This window comes from Epinephelus lanceolatus, chromosome 8 (assembly GCF_041903045.1).
Source record: "Epinephelus lanceolatus isolate andai-2023 chromosome 8, ASM4190304v1, whole genome shotgun sequence".
Classification (NCBI taxonomy): domain Eukaryota; kingdom Metazoa; phylum Chordata; class Actinopteri; order Perciformes; family Serranidae; genus Epinephelus; species Epinephelus lanceolatus.
In genome coordinates, this window is record NC_135741.1 from 16439735 (window position 1) to 16454438 (window position 14704).

A 14704-nucleotide genomic window follows, 5' to 3' on the forward strand; every position below is an offset into this window, starting at 1 on the left:
ATGACCTGGCCTCCACAGTCACCGGACCTGAACCCAATCGAGATGGTTTGGGGTGAGCTGGACCGCAGAGTGAAGGCAAAGGGGCCAACAAGTGCTAAACACCTCTGGGAACTCCTTCAAGACTGTTGGAAAACCATTTCAGGTGACTACCTCTTGAAGCTCATCGAGAGAATGCCAAGAGTGTGCAAAGCAGTAATCAGAGCAAAGGGTGGCTATTTTGAAGAAACTAGAATATAAAACATGTTTTCAGTTATTTCACCTTTTTTTGTTAAGTACATAACTCCACATGTGTTCATTCATAGTTTTGATGCCTTCAGTGAGAATCTACAATGTAAATAGTCATGAAAATAAAGAAAACGCATTGAATGAGAAGGTGTGTCCAAACTTTTGGCCTGTACTGTACATCAATAAATCACACAACAAGCTGCCCAAGAACATCAACATAAGGGACATCAATTCAAAGACAACGCATGCATACACACTGCTCTATGTCAGCCAAAGGGGATTTGAATTGATCATATAGCCAACTGTGTAGCATCGCAGTGTGTGCAGATGAACAGTGTTTGACCCTGCCACCGACATCGGCCGGACCTCTGACGCCAGACGGGCAGGGATCTCCGGGGGAAGTCAAACACCGTTCATCTGCACACACTGTGATGACACACAGCTGGTTGAATATCAGCAAAGTTTCCCTGCTTCCCTTCACTGGTTCCTGTACAGCAGGGTCGGCCTTTTTTCACTGTTATAATCATTAAAAAGCAAAAGCAGCATGTATATACATTCAGTAGGCTATATCTTCAGTAGCTAGCTAGCTAACCCTACACTTTTCAGGGTTTGATTTTGGTTCTAGAACAGGGAAGAAATGTATATCTTTTTCCAACCTCTAGAGGTGACGAATATCATTAATACACGACGTGCCCCAGGCACAACATTTAGCTCCAAATCCACAAAACCAGCCTGAAGATGAAGGAGATCTGAATCAATGGAGCACAGCTGTGTTGTTGTCAAACCCTGGTCTGAGCTAGGACCCTACAATACCAGAGTGACAGCACTTGACTCATATTGACTCCTGTAGTATGCTGAAGTTAAGCCTCACACGCCCTCTAGTGGGGCATGAGGGCATTACCTTTCCGAACAGAAAACCCATTCACTTACAGTATGTCTGACGCGCACTTGCTTGTAAGCTGATGAAAACGGCCTTGTTTGTACTTTTAGGTGTCTTGGTCATATTAAGTCATGCTTATAATTTGTTTATTTCAAAATGTAGAGAGTAACATTATGGTAGACAACTGTTTTTTTTTTTTAACCTGTAAACAGGTCACCAATGTTCCTATTACGGTAGATTATAGTAGATAATGCCTTTAGGTTTGCTTGACTTTGGAAACACACAAGAATTCCTGGTCGGCAGCAATACTGAAGTTCAGTCAGTTCTTGGTTGGATATGCAACACGCTATCCCGCCACTAGAGGACACATGACCAACTTTCCGCTTGACCAATGTGTGTCACTACTCTGGTATTGTAAGGTCCTAGTCTGAGCCTGCCCGATGCTACGTTATGATTGGCCAGTCTGTGGACTTAGTGAAGGGTCAATTATGATTTAGTCTGGCAATGTCATATCATCATCATCATATACCCAACAGTCAAACTTAAGGTGAAAAAAGTGTAAAACAACACGCTACGCTAAGATTGGCCAGTCTGCATCCAGGGGCAAGACTTAAATTTTACCTTTCTTTGTTCAAACAACACTGTGGTTAACATGTGGTTCTTTACACGCAAAAAGTATTGGTTATGGTTAGGAAAATTCATGTTTTGGCTTAAAATACCTTATTTTGGTGACACAATCACAGCAGTAAATGTCCCGATTTCTCGCTAAAAACACCCAGTCCATCCACCTCCTGGCAACAAAGTCAACTAAAATACATGTAATCAGAACTATGTCATTTAAAAACGTTGATATGATACATGTAAAACGTACAAATGTAACTCATCTTTGGTTCGTAGAAATGTACGACCCCAATATTTTATTCTAGCGACTGGGATATTACAGCACGAGCTATGCTAGATTTTTTTGGCCAACACTAATATTGATATTTGGTTCTGCTAATATGACCTAATTTGGCATTTCTTTGCTGCAATTTCTTGTTACTTATTACCCGACACATACAGCAATGCCAGTGTATTTGCAATTAGCTAATATTGGCCGATATTTCCGCCTGGCTGGCATCGAGCAAAATTTGTCCTGAATTATGGCTTCGTCTTGTCAAAGTGTCTTTGAAACTATGTAAATGAATGTAAAGGTTTTGGTCTGACTCAGATTTTTCTTTACTATTTATCATCATAAACTATGCTTCCTTTACTTTGCTGCTGTTCTTCAGTTGCCAAGTTCAAATTAAGTTAAATAAAGCGTAGCACATCAAGAAGCCATTTTCACCTTTTTTTACATATATTGGCAGTTAAGCCTTTTTTTGCAGCTAATGGAAACTTGGAAGTCTCTAATTCATAATTCATCACTTTAAGTAATTCACCGTCCTCCAATTTATTAATTCACTTTACACTGTTTTAACATTTAGCTCTTCTATGCTTTACATTTCATTTCGTTACCACCCCTCCCTCTCCGCTCTGGTGAGTACAGGCCCAGGTTTTATTGCCAGCTGCTGATGGACTGTGCCAGTGTGCAGTGCGGGCAAGTCAAGAAAGGAAAGACATTAAACACCTTCAGGAACATGTTTGCTCATTCTAACGTGGGTTATTCTGATAGAGGTTAGGTAATCTACAACCTCTGTTCAGGTTCAGTTATTCTGTTGTGCTGGAGGCATCATCACACATACTACATCCCAGTAATTCAACTGGATGATGCGTGTATACGTGTTACATCTTAAAATCACATTAACAGAAGACATTTCGCCTTCCAAGTTGCTGAGTCCCACAGCCAATGAAAAGTTTTGCGCATAATCATCAGGACCAGGGTTAAAACTTAAGCAAGTTAAGGTACAAAATGTTTTTTTGAGAAAACAGAAAATTAGTCAGCAATTATTGTGAAAATTTTAATTGTCATTTGTTTGATCAAGCAGAAAGTAATAAAGTGATATTCTCTCTTTTCAGCTTCACATATTTGAGGATGTGTTGCTTTTCTGTGTATTCTAAATGAAGTATCTTTGGGTTTTGGACTTTTGGTCAGACAAAAGTTATGTAAGGACTTCATATCTGGCTCCCATAATTTGTGATAGACACTTTTTTGTGCCGAATGTCTTATTTTGTTTTAATTTGAAGCATATATTGAGGTTTTTGAATGAAGCTTTGAATGTATGTCGTCATATTTTATGAGATTGTCACCCTAAAAAGTAAATAAAGAAACGAAAAATCCTCAGTTCAAATAAAGTAAATCATCAGATTAAATACGTCTTTTTAAAAAAAAATTAAATCAACTTACTTTAATAAATAAATAAACAAATGAATCACTTATTATGCTGTTTGTTTGCTGCTGGCCTGCCGCAAGTGGATCGTTGCTAGCTTGTTTTTAGCATGGGAGCTAACTAGCCAAAAGGGACAGCAGATTGGATCACCGCTATGTTGCTTTATCACTACTAACGTCATCAACTCGGAGGAAAGCACAGCTACCTAACCTGCTAACCTGCTTACTGTAGGTTAATCTATCACAGCAGGCCCTATTTGCAATGCTACAAATCTACTTTTCTGCTGTGGGCTCCCACTGTCGAGCCCTCGAGGGTAAGTGTCACTATAGTGGCAACACACATTGGCAGCGGCGCGCAGCGGCACCGTCGACACAAAAGTGTATTTCCCACCCCAGCCCGCTAGGTGGCTGTACCTGCACTAGTTGCCAACGGTTGCCAACTGCTAGTAACGGAAGAAGAGGAAAGACTTTGAGGCAACAACAACTTGGATTTCACGGGTGAGTTTCTTATTAAAATCGTCTTATTAGAAATTTGAAGCAACCGGAGTTGATACTACGGCGGCCGAGACGTACATAAAAGGCTTTTCTCGCAGCGCTGGCCGCGCTGGAAATAGAGCAGTGGGCTGAAGCAGAGCGGCGCGGCGCGTCGGCCGGTGCGGGTTTGTTCACAGAATGTAATGGAGGCGGGCTTTTGACGCATGGCGTATGGCGGCGGCGTGTGTTGCACTTAAGTCTGCAACTGTGCAGAGATACTGTGTTTAAACAGAATGGACATGAGAAAAAGGAACACACAGCATCTGAATGTTGATTTAGAATTGGAATGTCGCTGTTATGAATGAAGTTTCGAACTATGACACAGCCCTACATTTTTTCACAATTTTTGGGGCATTTCGCATGAGATTAATTCATCCATTCATTCATTTTCCATAACTGCTTATTCTGTTGGGGGTCGCAGGAGTGCTGGAGCCCATCCCAGCTGACACTGGGCGAGGGCGGGTACACCCTATGGACAATTTACAGTCACCTAATAACCTGCATGCTGAAGTACCCGCAGAAAACCCATGCTGACACAGGGAGATCATGCAAACTCTGCACAGAAGGGCTCCCCCACCCTAGGGTTCGAACCAGGAACCCTCTTGCTGTGAGACGACAATGCTAACCACTGTGTTATCGTTCTGCCATTTCGTTTAAGATAATTGATACATTGAAAAAAATAATAATCAACAGATTAGCTGAAAATAATTACGACTCACCGCCCTGAATGAAGCATATTCTTCTTTTGCAATCACTGACAGCTGTTTTAATCAAGTACATGTCAGATAAAAAACTAAAACAGGAAAGGTAAACTCATCAGCACTCTCCTCTAAAGAAGCCAGCTTCATCAAAAACTTGTCAAAAATTCCTTTGATTTTAGTTTCTCTTTTAATGCAATTGCTGTATGTTTGTGAGAGAAGATTTCAACAAGAAAAGTTTTCCACGTGTGGTCTGCCCTTCACATTACACAAAACAGATCCTTCAATCACAGAACCCGGTGAGACAAGTTTCCTGTTGTGCCCTGAGCATTCGGACGAGCTGGCTATTACAGTGTGTGTTGAAGTGAACACAATTAATTTGAACAGTTTGTGGCCTTACTGTTGTGGTTCTGAGGTAATTTGACGCTCCTCCTGCTGATCATCTTAGCAGGCGTAGTGGCAGAATTATCATAACTAGCCGTCCAAGGACTATATTATCATTACCCACGCTGGGTGGAGTATTCACACTCAGGCATGGGAAATAAACTATCACGCCTAAGCTATCACATTACCTGTGTATATATAGCTGATCAAATGCTACGTCTGCATGTGATTGCTTTGTTGCTGGGGCAGGAGGCAGAAGAAAGTGAGGTAGGCGGCATGAAAGAACAAGTGCGGAGTAATATGAGAGGAGTGCAAACAAGGAAGGAGAGGTAAAGAAAAAACACGCAGCAGAAGAAACAATTCAAATGAATCCCTGGGGTATGCTTCTGCTATTATAGTCTATAGCAGCCGGCTCCGAATGTGATCGGTCGTCCCCAGAGATCAGCCCAACTCTGGCATTAGGCACGTTGAGCGAGCCAGTTTCGGTGAACGCTGCTTCAACACCAAAGTTGCCCCATTAATTCCTCTCAGCTTCTTTATCTCAGTTTCTAAAGTCTGTAGGAATTACTGAAACTTTTAGACGACAGCATCAAACATAAAATAACACAGGCTGAAATTAACTTGGCTGCAGTAATCAAAGACAAGCCACCTTTTAAATGCAACTTTATTCTGCTGAATAACTCTAAAGCTAAAAAACACTTCCGACAGTTTAAGTTTCCTTCAGATTTCCCCCAATATGCTGTCTCAAAACATCTAAAACAAGTCGAATGATTCAGCATACTGGAGGGCACAGCACACAGCGGCTCACAAATGGCATAATAATTAATATTTCACTTCCTCCCGTTCCTTCTAATGCCACACAAACACAGTCAGAAAATACACAAAGATCAATCACTCCCTGAGAGCCTCACACAGCTCCACTGCTTCAATGGAGAATGATTACCCGACATTTCTTTCACATTTCTTTTCAGATTCGATGTGAAAAATGTTGTTTTCTGGTGACTCACAGCTCTGCGGCGCATACCACAGATTTGCTACATCCTGGATTCAAATCTGGCCCAGGACCTTTGTCACTTCATGTAAAGTGATTTTCCTGTCTCCCTAAAGGAAATAACGCCTCAAAACAAGTCAAACATGACAGAGCAAGGCCTTTATGATGGATGTTGCTTTCTGTTTGATTGATGCGGCAACTTTTACTCAGTCCTGTCATGTAACATTTCCCCTAAGTGCGAGGAGGTGTCTGTGTGACCCTTGATTAATGTGTGGAGGGCATGCATTCAGTGTTTGTGCCGCCCAGTCACATTCACTGACATCCACACATGAACACTGACCAGTAGAATGGAGTAAGCGACACGACGATGAGGACAAAATATTACAATAGAACATACACAAATATTCAGCCCAGTCACCAGAGGACAATGTTTGCACGTTTCTAAAGTGACGTAATATATAAGTTGATTTTGTCATTTGGAGGTGGAGGAGATGGTGAATGGCGTGACATCTATGCAAGACGACTGCAGACCATGAAACCAATAAACAACACTACAAATTGTCCTCAGCAAACCTCTGCACCATTTCCACCAATATTTGTGACAACAAACCTGGGTGATTTTACCGGCACCTCACAGCATTACCCAGCAGTTTCTGAGCTAGGCGTGCACTGACAGAGAAATGTTTGCCCAATACTAATGTTTAAAATAAAAATTTGGCTGATAGTTGATATTATTTAAAATTATTCAGTCCTTCATCACACAACCTTTGAATGAGCACAAATTCAATCATACACATTAAGAAAACATCCTTTTCATACATTTCAGTTATTGTCAGGAATTATGGAGATTTTTTTTTTAAAGTCACTTAAAGTTTGAGATTTTAAGGTAAAAATGTAGGACTTTTACTTTGGAATATCTCTAAATACTGATAGAGTAAAAATACTTGTGGTTTGTGTCAGTATGTTGTCAGACACGCCCTCAACATTAGGAATAATCTTTCAAATTTTTATTTCCAGCAACCCAAAAATCAAAGAATACATACTTTTCCCTCACAAGTTAGTGGTATTTACTTTTCAATCTATAAGGGACAGAAGTATTTAGTGACTGCCGGCTTGACCGCAGTTCATTCTGCTACATCACTGACTGTACCGACTAGCTATAGCTGGGTAGCTACATCGCTAACACAGCTAACAGATACGATAAGCATGAGTGACATGTCAGCTGTCAGCAGCAGAATTATATTAGACTTTTAATGAAATGGAATAAGTGTTTATTAAGTTTTCAGCAATGTATTTAATAGTTTGCAACTGTAACTGTGAGCACACAGCTTGATTGGCTCCACGGTCTCAGCTGTGATGCTGATACCTTGGTGCCGGTGCTGAGAGTCTAGTAATGATGGGACCACCCCTCAGTATCATAGGTACGATCATCTCTTAAGCACAGTCATTCGAAGGGCCGTATGTTTGCTACCCTGGCTTTAAAATAACCATGTACATAAAAAAATACTCATAAACTAATAATAATAATGACTGCTTTGTATCTTTACTTTATATATCATAAATTCATCTCTAATATCTATTTTATATTACTGTGAAAACATCAACAAGTTTCTCCTCCAAACAGCTTCATTTATTCAAGCTTCTTGCCACAAACTACAGTTTTCAAGGTTACATTAAGACATCATGAGAAGGTTATAATCTACATTCACTTGATACTCATTTTTACCAAGGACAGTTTAAGACATCATAATGTCACTCAGTGCAGCCTCTGTTAGCAGTTAGTTGCGGCCGCTGGCTGCTACAGTAACACCGGCTGCTAACATCAACATGGATTTGTTGTTCACAATGTAGCATTATCAGGAATACAATAGGGTGCATCCCCTGAAGCATCGATAGTGAGTTTACTGCATCCTTTTGTATCGATGGCAACCCGGGGAAGATTTCAGTTTGTCCATTTGTTCATTCTGTTAGTTTCAAGCCACTGCCATTGGTAAATGCCACTTTATTGTTCAGCTAGGCAAATACCTGCTGATACCGATGTGTGGCTGATAAATCAGTGCATCCTTAGTTTAAACAATGATTTTTACCAACGCTTCACGGCATTTCCCTGCAGTGTTTCACCTCCTGAACCTGGGTGTTTTTCACCAACCCAACCCTGCTTTTACAGCAGCTCTAGTGCCACCAAATGTCGTCGTTCTAAGCTGAATCATGTTCTTTTCCAAACCATAACCAGGTGGTTTTTGTGCCTAAACCTAACCACACCTTCACCACAGCATTATTGAGAACTGTAAAGTTTCAAGGTATCCACTACAAAACGCGACTAGATTGCAACAGAAACTAATGCTCACACTTTAATGATTACTTCAGGGGAACAGTAATAAAGCAACCATCTAAAATGCATGAAAATGATCAGGTATTTGACTGTCATTTGCTAATTAGGGGTTGATTATAGTGCGTCTATGTGCGCCTAAACAGAAGTAAACAATGCTGCGGAGCTGGAGAGGAAAACAATCAACCTCCGATCACAGCCATCATCTTGTTTACAGTCATGATCCATTTAACCTATTAGCTTTCAGCTGAGCTTGAAAATTACTTACAGAGCAACAATCACACGGGGACAATCAGAGAGAACACAAAATGAGTGAGGTGTTTATCAGCAGGAAACAGCAAATTCTTCATTTCTGCAACATTACCAAAGTCTAAAAACAACCCACGGATGTTCCGACTCATCAGAAACTTCTGAACACTACTTTAAAAATAGAACATGTTCCCACTATGCACTGGGATTTATTTTTGGGCTGCACATGAGCCAAAAGTGGGCTATGGATTAGGCGCACATTGCTTTTTGATGATGAAGCACACAGCACTAGGAGGCGTCTTTGAAACTCTCTCCAGCCTTTTGAAGCCCCCTAAGTCTGTCCCACCGATGCGGCTGTCTGCGCTCATCTCTCCTTGTTTTATGAGAAGCTCTCTCTAGCTCCGATCTCAGCACAGGCTAATGGGTGAGCAGCAACAGAGGCTCACATATGCAGGGATCATATTTCATTAAGGGCTGAGCCTAATGATCTCCTACAGTGCATTTGGCCACTGAAGTTCATTGTGCACATCAGGAAAACAACATTGCAGCACTGAAACTGCTGTGTCATAAAAAAGCTGATGGCTGGAGAACAGCTGCAAAGACTCAAACATTAGGACGCTGCAAAGTCTGCGACCGTCAAACTGTCACGGCCGATACATCTGCCACAGAAAGGCTAATTACCAGGGCTTGGATATGAACTGCGATGACTTTTAGACATTAACAAGTGGAGAGTAAGACAAGAAAAAGACTTTTGTGCCATGGTGCTGGAAATGCTGCGGTACTCATGGGACAAATATTAAGCACATAGTCGTAAAAATAACGTCTTACTGTACCCAAAGGAAGCTGACTTCCATTTGCGACAGGGGATGACTCTTCTGCAGCCCGCAGACACTAACCTCCCAGGATTCTCTGTGACTTCGATAGGAAGGGAGGCATGTCTCCTACAGAGGTACAAACAAAACACGTCTCAGACTGTTGACACAGAAGGGCAGATGTAAAAGAAACCTTTAAATGTTATATGACTGCTCTGCATCAAAATCATCCATTTCCCCTCAGGGGTTTGTGACTTTCATGTTTTTACCTCTGTGTACTACATCAAACCTGGTACTATGGAATTCTGTATTGAAACTTCCTATTACAAAGAGTGGAGTCTTTACAGGAAAAATGACATCAAAGGGTCTGGAACATGATTGGTTTCAAACCACTAACTACACAGTGTAACGCGAGTACGAACCACAACACACAATATCACCACTGTCACATGAGAGCAAAGCTGAGTTGAGCTTGTTAAGTACTAACATATTCCACTTTAAAGACCAGATCGGTGTTTGCGTGCTTTGGCCCACTGACTGCAACTCATGTACTGTACAGTTTATATTACTGATGACTACTTTCAGAGGAGTGCCATGTTTTTGGTTAGTTTTTTTGGCCTGTGTTTGACAGAGAGACTTGATCCGCTTCTATATTCCTTGCGTCCGGGGTGGCTGGCATACGAAATGTGGTAGTACAATCTGTAGTTTGAGCAACAGCCACAAAGCCAGCAAAAAAACAGTAAGCAAAATTTGAGCTGAGACGTAAAAGGGGAGATCTGAGGGCTGGTAAAACAGAGGGAAGTTTTACCCGCATTGTTATAAATCAGCAAAGTAGAGGTGTGCCATATCATCTCATTCACAATAATTCCGGGATAGTTTTATGTGATACCCGCAATAGTTCGACTTGTTGACATACTGGCGTCATACTGTTACCCCCAAAAACAACAAGCATGGCTGAAAGTGAACTTATTACAGATTCTGCGGTGGTTCCAAAAAGAGTAGCAGCTTCAGTAGTGTGGAATAAACTGTGGCGTCCTGAATGTTTCATGAACAGCCCTGGACTTCTCAGACTCTTTTAGCGAGTTACTGCTCAGAGGGAACTCATTCAGCGGCTCCTCTGGCAGCAGCACAGCGTCTCTCCCTCTCCTCTCTTGCCGTGCGCACACGGGAGTTGGTGTCATCAAGTGATTTTGTCATAAGCAAGAACTATACTTGTGCGCCAGCTCTATGCAGAGCCTACACCATAGGCTACGCATGTGGTCCACGCCATTGTGAGCATCTATACTTGTGCAGTTACTCTGCAGTTACACCTAAAAAGCACTAGTCGGGCAGTGGGGTTTCTGTGAAGTGCTGTAAGGCCTTTTTAAATATTAATTTAAACTCCTTCTCTAATAGAGTGTGCCAGGGCTGACATCAAAACCCGGAAGTTTAGCATCGTGCTGGTTCCCGGAAGGGAAACTGAATGTGATTTTTGCATTGCGTTTTGGATTATGTCAGAAAATAAGCTCTGTGGCTAACTCAAGTTTATGATACTTACAGGTTTTGTTCAGCGAGATAATCTTCACATATCAACACCTTTCATACCGCATTTGAAGCTTAAATGCGATCGCCAGAAGTAAAAAGCTAACGTTAGGCTTTAACGAACTACATGACTACTCCACGGTCGCATGACTCTTGACGTCACCGCCACTAAGCTTTCAACTGATTTCGGCCGCTTTATTTTAAAAACATTGTATAATGGGGAAATCGGACTGTTTAAGCTAAATAAGAAGCTGTAATGGCGGACTGCCAGCACTCTCGCCTGTTCAGGGGTGATGACGTTTAACGTCCCCGACAGGGTTTGCGGTCGTATTGAGCATCTTGTTAGCAACCGCCTTTTTTACGACATGTAAAAGCTTCAAAATTCACAAGTAGGGTATTTACTAACGTGTTTTATGTCATAGAACAAAACCTGAAACTCGCTTAAGCTTTTGTTAACCACAGACCTTATTTGAGGCATTTTACCAAAATCCCATTCAAAAAACGTATTGACTTTTAGACGAGAGAACCGGAAGTGCTAAAGGCGCTAACAGAGTTCTGGGTTTAATGGCACACTCTGTAAGTTTTCGATTTGTGTGACCTTATTCACAAAGTTCTTGTACACAAGTACACTAACTTGTACTTAGCTGTAGTTATTCAAGTATACTTCTATCTGTGCTCATTAATGTACTTACAGCCAGCTTGCCTGCTAATGTACTCACACTGCACTTTATGTGTTTACAATGCATAATTGGTAAAATGTGCATATTGTATACTTGACTATAAGTGCAGTTGACAGTGCTATTAGGTTGTACTTGAGTACACTTTTTGTGGTGATAGTGGACACTTACCCTGCACTTTGTGTATACTTAAATTATATTACCGCATGCCTTTTGGAAAACTATGAATGTACATTAAAAGAGTGCCATATGCTTCAATTTGTCAGATTTTGTTCCCAAAAATACCTGTCTATCTATTTTTGACTCTGACCAAAGATAGAAACAGAGAGAAACAGATCAGTAAAATTAGCTCATGAAATGTGAATATCTTACGATTTAAGGGAAGAAAGAAACAAAACCTGGTTGATCAAAGGAAAGAAGAGGGGTAGGTTTCTTTGTAGTGTCTGTGCGGCTTCATAGTTTGTGCTCGGTCTACTGCATTTAAAGCGGTTTTGTCCTCTACTGATCATTGCTCAGACATTTCTCATCTCCTTCCACTGGATACTATTTCCACAGAGGCATTTCTCTCTCATCTATTGTTTGTTAAGGTTTTCACCGAGCTGGGCCGCTTGTCTCAGACAGGCCAGGCACGTCTTCTCAGGCATTCAATTTGCAGTCAAAAACCAACCCATCGCTCTCGGGGGATGAGATCTTCATCAAAAGCCGCATCTGGCTCGGTGCGGAAAACCATCACTATGGGCCATCATTACAAGTAATGATAGCCATAGCTAATTTGATTTATGAGAACTGCATGTACATATGTTGAAAGAATAATTGCTAATTTTCCAGTCAAATAAAACCAGATTCCACATAATATTCCACAAGACCCGACTCCCTTTGTAAAAGCCTCTGTAGCAAAATATATAAGCATCCCTCATTCCTCAACACAGCTTGCACTCAGGCTCTGTGTGAAAAATCCTGCACTGAGGCCCTGAGTAATATCAATGGCTAATTGTGTCATGGCTGCTGCCATTTGCTGCTGTTTCGGCATAATGAATTATTAATTTAAGAAATGCTAATGTCTCTGCTCTGGCAGAGTTGGGAGCTGTGAACCTTGAATTAGTCTGAATTTTCTTCCTGTCTTCCATTTGTTACTGTGCCGCAGAGTCAAACACACAGACCTCGTTTCAGACCTGTCAGTGCAATGACTGATGCACAAACACCCACAATTCATAAAAAAAAAAGACAGCAGTTCTTTGCACCGCGGGAGAGATGTTCTCAGACTTTAAAACCATGTCCTTCATTGTCTTTGCTTTTCTTTCACCATACACTGCAAACACACTGTTTTGTTTAATTCCTGTGGAGGGAAGTGTTTTCAGAACAATGCCTGATTAAGGCCTTAAAATCCAGTTTGCTCAGTCAAAAGGGACTCGTGTAAGGACAAAGACAAGCAGGCACGGTGTCCTACCCGCCGAAGTTGAGCATCGCTCTCCATGGCAACAGGAGATGGCAAAGGAGACGAGAGAAGACGATAGGTTTGTGTGATCCCTGCAGAGAGCGCCGGCTGAGGGTGAAGAGACTGCACTAGATCGCCCTGTAACACAGCACTGTCACCTCTCCTCCCTGCAGACAAATATCAGTTCAACTGCCCTGACACATACTGTCAGTGCATCAGAGGACCGGCCAGCTCTTTTGAGGTTAGATTTCAGTGTGAATTAAGCACAGTTCAGTCCCCACATTGTGCTGTTTTGGAGTAATGTCCTGCCTGCAGATAGAAAACTGCAGCTCCATAGTTATTCCAGCGAATGCCTCATCTGTTAGATGCAAGAGAAGTTGCCAGAGTGCAGTCTCCTTGCTCCCATTTATATTAATTCCTTTGGCATTTCATTCTGCTTTGTAAATGATCCCACAATACTTCTACATCAAATATAACAACAAGACAGCCTGAATTAATGTTTGAATTGATTGGAAACACTCTGCTTACCGGTGTTGTTTTGAGACACACTTTGAGAGGGGTTTTTGACCTCCACAACAACAGCCCAGCAAAGCTTTATTCAGCTCATTGTCATCTCTACAATAATGGGGTGGGAGAGGGGGGGGCTTTATAATCCCTGCCTCTCTGTTTCCCCAACTCTCTGTGGAGAATTACAGGGAATAAAAGCCGCGGATACCGCCTAGGCTTTCCTCCAGAATACCTCCAGTCACTCACTATACTGCAGCTCTCTGGCAAGCTGGCCTTCGCATGCATCTGAACAAACATGCTCAATAAAAAAAAGGCAGAGTGTGCACTGCTCAGAAGTCCCACAGTCCTGGATACATCATTCCAGGCAATAAAATTTCAAATTTGAGTTTGCCTCTCTGTTCTCAGACGCTCCCAATTAAACAGCTGCCATCCATCACAATACAGGAGCTCACTGGGCACAAGTAAACAGGTATAAATAACATGAGCACAAATTTTCAAAAATCTGTTCACCGGCAGACAAGAGCACTTTCATCCTGCACTCTCACTGCAGTTGGTGCAATAAAGTGTCGGACACCTTCACCGCTGTAGGCTTTTGTCGTGCGCTAGTCTGGGTTTATGAATGAGTGCGGCACAAGAGTGCATCGGGGAGCGGGAGAACATCTTATCATCAGACGTTCACTGAAGAACAATCCAATAAAAAGCAGGTCGCTGAGGCTGTTGAGCGCCCGCCTGCCTATCTCACCCAGGTTCTAATCACATCTGAATGAAGTCATCTATTCTGATTACAGAACAGCAGACCAATTAAACACCGCCATGTTGTTATTCCTCTCTCATTAGCCACGGAGTGTGTATGAGAATAATCCCCTCATCACCGACAGGGCAAATCTCGCTTTCTCTCCACACAAGACACACACACACACACACACACACACACACACTCAAACTTCTATCAAACCAGTGCAAAGCAATCCTTCGGGAGCAAGGCTTATTTATTTATAGCGCCTGTGCCAAGTTCAGTGGCTTTTCCATTATTAATGATAATGAAACCTACCAAGCCATGTAACACACAAAATTTTAAACAGCCAGGCTCACTTGTGTCATGGTGTGGCATATTAACGGGGTGAGAGATGTAAGTGACTGTAAGTCTGCTGTGT

The 14704-nt window shown here is 41.8% G+C and overlaps 1 protein-coding gene across 5 annotated transcripts in view; it reads right to left on the reverse strand.

The window, feature by feature from the left end:
- The window catches only part of LOC117258915 (IQ motif and SEC7 domain-containing protein 1-like), a 133368-nt gene that overhangs the window by 87233 nt on the left and 31431 nt on the right, over positions 1-14704 (reverse strand). For 3 of the 5 annotated variants that reach the window (XM_033630156.2, XM_033630147.2, XM_033630146.2), the window contains one exon: positions 9432-9539. The exons of the other annotated variants lie outside the window; for them this stretch is intronic. In XM_033630156.2, the coding sequence (XP_033486047.1) occupies positions 9432-9539 (108 nt within the window). The remainder of the gene's footprint in view (positions 1-9431; positions 9540-14704) is intronic. 5 annotated transcript variants of the gene reach the window in all.